At 39.7% G+C, this 10,048-nt stretch overlaps 1 protein-coding gene across 1 annotated transcript in view; it reads left to right on the top strand.

The window, feature by feature from the left end:
* The first annotated feature begins 2,553 nt into the window (after positions 1-2,553).
* LOC131395608 (fatty acid desaturase 2-like protein FADS2B) overlaps positions 2,554-10,048 on the top strand; it is a 31,427-nt gene continuing 23,932 nt past the window's right edge. Inside the window, exon 1 of the mRNA XM_058527465.1 lies at positions 2,554-2,976. Coding sequence (XP_058383448.1) covers positions 2,650-2,976 — 327 coding nt within the window. The 5' untranslated portion in view covers positions 2,554-2,649. The remainder of the gene's footprint in view (positions 2,977-10,048) is intronic.

Here is a 10,048-nt window from a genome sequence, read left to right as displayed (position 1 = left end):
GTAAGTGATCATGATGAGTCTAAATATGAGGCCGTGCTGCCCCACTTGAATCCTGCTCATGGCAGGGCCAGACAATCACACACTATCAGAAGAACAGGCTCCTGGGCCTAAATAACAATAGTCATTTAAATGACAACATTTCTTTAAAAAACAAATAAAATGAAATGAGGCCCAGGGAGCTGAGAGAATAACTAACAGATACAGGTAACAACATTCCTGAGCAATAAATGAAACGTGTTCAATAATAAAAATAGTGGGTGATACGTCTAGTGAGTAACTCCAGGTATTAGGCGTTAGACTAGGTTCTTGCCATATATAACGTAATTCAATGCTCTCTGCAAATTTATTAATATAGTTTTTGTTCACTCCTTTTTATAGAATAAGATAGCTGACATACAGAGATAATAAGAATCTGTGCAAGAATACTCAGCTTAGGTATTTATGGCTAAGTTTATGTTGTTTCCATTATTATAAACAGCCTCCCCACCTCCAAAATATAGCAAGTACAAATGTTTTAAAGGAATGAGTAGGTATATTTATAGCTTGATATCCAAGCAGGCACAGACAGGAAACTACAAATTTCAGAGCCCCTGCTATGTACCAAATGTGTCCAATGGTAATACCAATGGAAAGATTAGCTATCTTTAGCTATCTTCCTCAATACAAACACACACACACACACACACACACACACACACACACACAGTTTACACCAGAGTGTCTGTATTGTGTGATATGGGAAAATGACACAAATATTACATAAAGTATCAACTCTTCTGGACAAGTCCCTTACCTGCCCCAAAAAATTTCCATGAAGATTGTTGCCCTCAAACTTCACTCACACTGAAATTCTGGAGCTATCTTGAACTTATGTATTTAACATACAAATGTACCACAGGTATATATGTTGGATTTGTGAGACTCCCATACAGACATCATGGAAACTACTGAAGGTGTCTGTAAATACCAAAGAACTTACGTATATTTAATGTAATCGGGAGAATTGTGCTTGTTCTTTCATTGTACAGATAGGAAAACAAAAGCCCAAAGAAGTAGGGTAATTTGCACGATGTTCTACAGCTAATAAATGGTAGAGCTGAAATACGACCCCAGCTCCACCTAGCTCTGAAATCCATGCTTTTTAATTCTTTCTTTGGTTCTCTATTTTATTAAAAAAACTAAAAAACTGTCTTCTACATTATAAAATAACATGTATACCTCTGTAGAAAATTTGGAAAATATCATAGAAGTGAAGAGAGTGAAGAGAGTGAAGAAGAAAAAGACTTCAGTAGTACTGTAATCCAAAGACAACTAATACCAACATTTTTCCTTCCAGTCATATACTATTCAGTAAATAGAATTTTATTGACTAATTTTTTCACGTTATATTGCAAACACGATTCCACGCCATTAAAAATACTTTAAAAACTTCTTTTTCAATGTTTATATAATACTCAATATGTACATAATAAATCAGCCTTTTTCCTTATTGTTAGACATGTAAGCCATTTCTGATTTGTTACAATTATAAATAACACTGGAATAAAACCATTATTACATAAATCTTGGGCTGAGTTACTGATGATTTACTTGGAACTAATTCCCAAACGTGAGAATGGGATTTTTCTATTATTTCATACTGCCTCTTTTCTTAAAATTAAGAACCGCCCCCATCACCTCCACCAAATGACCCTGTAATCTCTTCTTCTGCCTCCTTTCTAACCACTGAATCAAGTTATTAATACACGCATATGACTAGACCCTAGGTTTGAAGAATAGAGTGGAAAAAGTTTGGGAATTGGAATCAGAAGATCTGAATTCATGCCCCTGTTTACTTCTCACTGACAGGATGACTCTGGCACTTACCTGAGGCCTTCAGCCTGTTTTCTCACCTGGAAAATGGGACACCAATAGCACCTCCCTGAAAAGATCAATGTGAGAATTAAATCAGATAAAGCATGTGACAGGGGCTGTGTAAATCATCATGTGTTCTAGCTAAGGTCAGTTGCTATTATCTTTAGGCATGTTGATAGATGTAGTCGGCTTTCAAAGAGAGAAAAAAGAGAAAAACTGGTTTATCAGTGATTTTTCTTTTGGTAAACCTAAACCTTTCTTTGAAAATATGTTTTAAAAACAGCTTAAAAACCCTCACATGTTGAATTAACCAATCTAGATGTCCTCATTCACACACACCTCAGACAGCTGGTGACCTCAAACCAGCGTGATGCGGATCAGGAGAGTCATGTGACCCAAGGCCTAGCCCCTCCTCCCTGGGGCACACCACAGAACTCACCCTGACTGCCATTGGCCCCAGCTCTATAATAAGAGATGTTTACTGATGAAGGAGGATGCTGCTAAGAGATCAGCCAGGAGGGAGAGGAGGAGTGAAGAGAGAAAGGTCATCTAACCTCCCAGGAAAAAAGGTGGCTTAGCCTCCATCAGGGCAGAAAAGATTCAGGACAGACAGAGAAGTTACAGGCTGGGAAGGTACTCACTTCCAGGTTTGCGAGGAGACAACTAAGCTAAAAGGTTTTCTGTGTAGGCACCATACTACAGTGGAAGAAAAGGAGAGCAAAAGGTCATTTTATAGTCCACTCAGAGGTGAGGATTAGACATTTCAGGAGTCAACCCAGAAATTCCAGGGCTTCAATGATGATGAAGTTTGAAGAAAAACATGAAGGCAGTGAGAGCTTTGTGGGAAAGAGTCAGCCATACCTAGGTGAGAAGCATCAGGCAAACTGGAAACCAGAAGCAAATGGGAAAGCCGAGGCTTCTGGAAAGCAGGAGGCAAAAGGCAATTGTGACATGCCCAGGCAAAGCCTCAACACATACAGCTGGCAGGAGATCCAGAAACACAATCAGAAGGCAGACCAGTGGCTGGTGATCAATCGCAAGGTCTACGATGTTACTGCCTGGGCCAACAGGCATCCAGGTGGGCGCCGAGTCCTCAACCACTATGCGGGGGAAGATGCCACGGTAAGGAACTCAAAGCTCTACCTCTCTCTCTTCTAGCCACTGGTGGCTGGGACCTTGGTTCTCTTCCAAAGTATTTCAAGAATGTGTTCAAGCTCCATAATCGGTCCTCTCCTCCCAAACCAAGTTTTTAAGATTCCTATTCAGCAAGAATTTGGAAGCAAATTAAGCCTCACAGTCTAGCTGTTATCTTCACCAGGTTTGGGATGAACTCAAACCTTGACAGGGGATACTATATTTGTGTGTTCTGGGTTTTGTTTTGTTCTTGGTCTTTTGTTTTGTTTTCAAATGGAGTCCCTGTTGTGTAAGAAGAAAGTTACAAGGTGAGTAGAATAGGTGAGTAAAATCCAGAAAAATATGTCTGCACACAGGTAGGAGTTTGTCAGACTCATATAATTGGAGTATCTGAAGAAAGACAGCAATTCATCAGTTAGGCATCAAACTGTTGTTAATAACAATGATTAAATCCTACAATTACATAGGCTTTTAGATTTTGCAGAGCTCTCTTGCATCCTGTAGCTCATTGAGTGTGATACAGGTAATACAACCCACTTGCACAGAAGAATTAAAATCAGAGAGGTTAACTGACTGGCCCAAGGTCACCCAGCAGCAGATCTCACATTCAAAACTTTGATCTTCCTTAAATTCTACCCTTTCCACTTTTCTTCACTGCTTCTCTTGTCCACCCTCCCCCACCAAAATGGCTAAGGAAGAAAAAGAAAACTGTAACAATTACCAGATGGCTAGAATACCCTGAACATATTCAAATGAATCACCTCACTTAAACCTCACCATGATGAAGGTGAATATTATCTCCATATTACACATGAGAAAATTAATGTTGGAAGAAGCAAATAACGTGTCACAGAGCCAGTACGTGATAGTGCCACATTTTGAAATCAGGTAGGTTTTTGACCATAGAAGCCTTTTATAACTGAGATCTTAAAGATTAAAATTGCCTTTTAATATTTGATAGAGAGATCTCTGAAACCCTTAAATGCATTTAGAAATCCCTTTTAAAATATTTTATAGGGAAGTTTTTTTTTTGTCCCAATTAGGAATTTTATTCTATACCTTGTACAGATAAAGAAACAGTCAATAAGAGGAGCTAAGATCAGAAAATTAATATGTGTTGCAGCAGACATTTAAATCAGATGTTTTCTTACTTTGTTGCCTTCGCTGTTTTCACAGTTTAGTATCTAAATTCTCCCATTGGTTTGAAAACATCGATTCACTAAGCCCCACTCCGTAAATGGTACTGTGCTAATAATAACAGAATAAGCAAGCACCTGGAAACTTTGTAGTGTAAGCAAGATTTTGTCTTTTGATACTATCAACATGTTTTTCCCCCAATTTCTCATCTCCCTTCTCTGACCGGGTTCTTCTTGTACTAACTTCCTGTCTTGATGGTGCAGTGAGATGAATTCCTTTATGAACATACCCTGCTACATTCTCACCACTTCTGTCAGATATATGATATTTTTTAAACAAAGTTCAACCTTTTCTTGGGAAAATGAGCATGAGCTTGTAGCAAGGGATGGGAGTATTGTGTGTGTCCTGAAGATACCCGCTGTGTAGGCTGTGTAGGAATCCAGAGAACTGAGGGTAGAAGAAGCAAGGTGGAAAGAGTTTGTGCACAAATAATAGGAGAGAGATTAACGGAAGTAAAAAGAAAAAAATAGTACAGATCCCTATCTAGTGCAGCCCCTCATTCCCACAACTCAGAGATAACATGGATAATGCTTTTCTAACACAAGTGAGAGAATTAGCTCAGAGAATTTGTTGGCAGAGACGTGCACCTTCAACCACCATGAAAATAACTCATAGACTCACTCCTCTTGAGGCAGCTCAGGTGATAAATCTGTAATTTTCTGATGACTGTTTTCTCCCAGAAGTTAGGAAAAGATCGTGGTTCTGCATCCAAGTTTAGCCAACAAGAAGGAATTGATTAACAAAATACCAATCATCAGAACCTTAGGGAAAAATATCCATGCCACCTTAGGATTTATAATTTCAGAAGGAAAATTCTCAGCGTGATCAGCCGTGTACCTTAAACTTTAGGAAAGCAAACCCAATAGTGACCAGAGAAAATATGTTCCAAAGGAAGATGGCTCAAGAAGAATGGGAAGGTGCCAGGAGAATTGTGACAGCCACCATACTCCATGGCTACTCAGAGTATGGGGAGCCAGAGCTTTGGAATTGGTTATGGGAACCTGGGAAAGTTATTGAAATGCTCTGAACCTCAGCTTCATCATCTGCAAAATGGGAATGACTTACCTATCTAACTGGTTTATGGTAAATAAAACTAATGCTTACAAAGTGCTTAGCACAATGTCAGACACTTAATAAAGCTTTATTAAATTGTAGTTATTGTTATACACATCACTGGCATTCATCACCTCAGAGGTGTGATTTTTACTTCTTGTTTACCACCATCTTAGAAATCTGATTATATTTGATGACATCTGATTGGGAATAGAGGAGTCCATGAGGGATGGAGAAGCATCATGCTCTCTAGTGAAGGGTAGCAGAACATAAAGTCAGAGGACCTGAGGTCCAATGTTTACTCTACAACTTAAGATGTGTTTACAGGTTGCGCCGTGAAAGGCAAATATGGACCAAAGTATGGTCTCTGTGTGCCAGCCCTGGACCCACGGCTGCACCTGCCCGGAAGGGGCACCCTTTTCTTACTTCCACAGAAACTATTCTCCAAGCCTCCATCCTCATAAAAGGTAAAAAATGGTACCTAAGTAGTCTGTCCCATAGGGTCATTATTTCATTCACTCATGTAGTCAGCCATTCTAAAATCCTTGTTAGGGTTCCAGCCTATTGATTAAGAATACTTGTTTGGGAATGAAACAGGTCTGGTTTGCATCTGGGCTCCAGCGCTTACTAGGAATGTCCTAAGGATGTGCTGAAGCTCTTAGAGCTTTGGGTCCTTCGTGTGGAAAGTGGGAATAATCATACATTCATCTTAGAATTGTTGTAACAGACTGTGGATAGAAAACAAAGTGCTCCCTGTGGTGCTTGGCCCAGATTAAATACTCAAAAGATGCAGCTCTTGTGTGTTATTATTACTTACTTCCCATGAGATGAATTGGAATCTTCTCCAAAGAGCTTTACTGAGAAAAATAAGTCCATAAAACAAAATTGGCACATCAGTTCCTATTATTGCACATGTGAGTTATCTAATTGTTTTCAAACTATATGATGTAAAACTGACGACACAGTGCTAATAACTAGACTCTAGGCCAGATCTTCCCACCTGAAAGAGCTCACTCCAGGAAAGCCAGAAACAACCTATTAGTCCAAGACATACTGATTAGATAGATCACAATATATCCATAAGATGGGCTATGTTGCAATCATGAAAATGAGGATTACAAAGCATTTGATGACAGGAAATGCACATGAATAGAGCCACGAGATTTTTTTCCCCATACACTTGAACTTATGCAATGTTTATTTTTTATAAAGTATGATATTATAACATATACACAACAATTGCAGTTTCGTTTGAGTTATTTGGGTACATATGTTTTTGCCTTTAAATTATTTTATTGAGGTCATATTGGCTTGTTATTGTGTAAATTTCAGGTGTACATTATTGTATTTCAGTTTCTGTGTAGACTGAATGGTGTTCACCACCAGTAGATAAGGACAGGAGACAGGTGGTTACCAGAGGGGAAGGTGTGAGGGGAGGGTGAAAGGGATAAAGGAGCACATATGTTAACTAGTTAGAAGTTTTTTTTTTTGTTAACTCTTTTTCCTTTTCTTTTCTTTCTTTTCATTTATTTTTGTTGTTGTTGTTGTTGTTGAGGAAGATTAGCCCTGAACTAACATCTGTTGTCAATCCTCCTCTTTTTGCTGAGGAAGATTGGCCTTGGGCTAGCACCCATGCCCAACTTTCTCTACTTTATATGTGGGATGCCTGCCACAGCATGGCTTGATAAGTGGTGTGTAAGTCCACGCCCGAGATCCAAACCCGTGAACCCCAGGCTGGCCCCTAGTCACGAGTTTTCTATGAGGCAACAGTGTGTTCAAGGCTTGTCACAACAAGTAAATGCAATCTTGTGATACACGCTTATGAGCAGTGTGTTTGGAACACAAAAAGCAGGTTTATTATCCTGTGTGCTGGTCACCCCTCTCCTTATCTCTGGATACCACACTCTAAGAGGGACACTGAGAAACCCAAGTTCTTTCTCATGAGAGTCAAAGGTCAATATAACAGGGAAGGGATGACAATAACTTAGAGGAAATAGAGCAAAATCCATTTCAACTATTTGGAAGACTGCAATGTGAAAGAGGGTAGAGTTGTGTGCAACTCCAAAAGAGAGAATCCCAAGTGGTTTGGAATGACCACAGCCAACAGGTGCAAGACTAGGGCAGTGGAAAGAGAGGATGAATACAGAGGTGGAGTACAGATATGATTCATGTCATGAGCAAGCACCCAGCCAGAATGGGCATCCCAGCTTACCCACTTTCTTTGTCTTAGCACAATATTGGCAAATATTATGCACTCAGTTAATGTCAGTGACTGCCATGGCCTGAAGATGAGAAGAGGAGAAGGAGGAGGAGAAGATGAATGGAGGGGAGAGGAGGGGAAGAGAAAAGTAGAGAAGAGGGAGAAAGGATCTTGGAGGAGGAGGCTGAGCTCAGGAATCTGCATCTTGCCCTCACTGTATGTCTTCCTCTCCTTCTGCCACACGTGATACACCTCTAGGACAGCATCCCTTCCCACCCAAAATCGTCACAACAAAATCCACCCAGGTTTCTAGCTGTTAGAGAAAGGAAATTAATAATCAGTGCTAATTACGTCTCCTCGGAGTTGTCAAAATGTCTTAATTAATCCAATTCTCATTTTAACGACTATTCAGGTTGAAAAAATAGTTAGGGGAGTAGAGAGAGAAATGCCAAAGTGCTAACAGGTGGAAATGGGCCATGAGGAGATGCTGCTTTTCTGAAAGGTCAGCGAGGCAGTTAAGTGAAGGATGAAATCAAGAAGAGTCCTTCAAAATGAAGGAAGGAGTCCAGGGAACATGTTGAAGGCCTGAACAAGGCATTGACAACAGGAATAGAGAAGAGATGATAAGTGTTAAGGATATCTAGGAAATATAATTTATAATATTGGATAAGTGACTCGATGAGTAAACAGGATGAAGGAGTTTAAACTAACTTGTTGATATCAGGCTTTGATAACGGGGTGGTGATATCCATTACAGGATACAGGAGCCAGGACGATGAGCAGGTTTGGAAGGGAGAGTGGACAGAGAGAGAGAGTTTAGGCTGAAGCTCAGCTGAAAGTATTATAGAGAAAAGAATCTCAGTATGAGGAAGAGATTTCAAATGATGAAACTTCCCAAAGAACAGAATGAATTGCAGTGGAAAAATAACCCTCTGCTTATCCCTGTGGGTGAAGGGGAATCTGAATGACTTCATGTGAACATTCTCCACTCCAAAGCTGCTCTCTCCCAGGACAGGGCAAAGACTGCATTCTCCCCACCAATAGGCCTGTTCACAACTCATGCTCTACCCAAAATACGAGGAGACTTATTGTAGCCATTGCCTTGGAGCAGATGAGATCTGAGAAGTGTGAGCAGAAGAGAAATTACCCAAAGATGTGGGAGTCTGTGTCTATGATTGGGCGTTGAATATACTAGTGAGCTTTGTTGAGGTGAGTAAATCAAGGTCTTTGTTCTAGTTCTGTAGTTTTGTGACTGTACACATATATTCACTACTGATAATTTCTTTTCTGAATTTTGGGAAATTTCAACCCACCTCAGATGAACTTCTAAAAAATAATAACATTAAAATGTGGTCATTTATTGATGTCTGATTCCAAAACATAAGCTCTTAGGCACTAGGCTGGATCCTCAAAAAGGTTTTAGAATGACTGAATAAATGAATGAAGGAATTATTGAACCCATAGGGTAGACTGGGTATTATTATCTACATTTAGAAAAAAGAGAGAGGCTTGAGAAATTAAGTAATTTTACCAGTTTAAAACAGCCTTCTTGCCTGCTACCCTATACTTTGCCTTAATGTAATTTAGGAAGGCACATTCTGGGTGGTTGCAGCTAAAGATTTGGTAAACAGAATCCCCACTGCATTTCAGCCCATACACACCATATTGGCTGGGTGCCTTCAGCCTAGGCACAACTTGTATACAGTACTAAAAAAAAAGTTGTACAGCCAGGATATTTTCTCAGGCCTTTTGACATTACATACTTTTCTCTTGCGTGAAGGACCGTAATGATTTTATGGCAAAGAAAATATCTCGACCCCCCCATTAAACAACAGCAAAACTTTAGCAGGATTTTCAAACTATTTGTGAAAGCCAAGTAATAAAGAAAACTGTCCTGTGTTGATAGTCTTGTGGCAATAATCAGTTTTGAGATAAGCTATGATATGAATTTGTGAATGAGTTAAGGATTAGAGATGCTGGTTAGAAGGGAATCAGAAGGCTAACAGATGAAAATGGGAGGTGCTAAAGTAGCAAAAAGTTCAAAAAATAGAGATGCTGAGGTTAGGAGGGAGATGGTGCTACTTAAGATCTCTTTCCTCTGAGCTCAACACTTTGATGATCCCAAATTTCTCCTTGTAGAGAAAGCCGATATTCATCTGTTCACTCACTCTTTCTCCTATCCATTAATCACATTCCATATTCCAGGCACAGAGATAGACAGTAGGTATAATTTAATCACTAGTGCAAGGTCCCAGTCTTCAAAAATCTCGAAGAACACCAGAGAAAGGAGTGGACATACATATTCATTGCAACATAATTTGAAAAGTGCTAGGAACAAATTGTAATGGGAGCCCAGATGAAATCATGAAAAACTTTCCTGAGTGACTTAGGGGAGGCAATATTTCATGTGAATCTTGAAGGGCGAGGAGGAGCTTTTATGTAGAAAAAATGGAGAAAGGCAGTGAAGGCAAATGGAACAGTATGTGCAAAGCTTCAGAACCATAGAGGGATGTGGGATGTTTATTGAATGGGGAGAGTTCCAGTGGACAAGATGGTGCATGAGATGAAAGGTAAGCCTGGAGAGGTAGGCTGGAGCCACAGGCAAAGTGA

Source organism: Diceros bicornis, chromosome 31 (genome assembly GCF_020826845.1).
Source record: "Diceros bicornis minor isolate mBicDic1 chromosome 31, mDicBic1.mat.cur, whole genome shotgun sequence".
NCBI lineage: Eukaryota > Metazoa > Chordata > Mammalia > Perissodactyla > Rhinocerotidae > Diceros > Diceros bicornis.
This window is presented reverse-complemented; position numbering and strand designations above follow the sequence as displayed.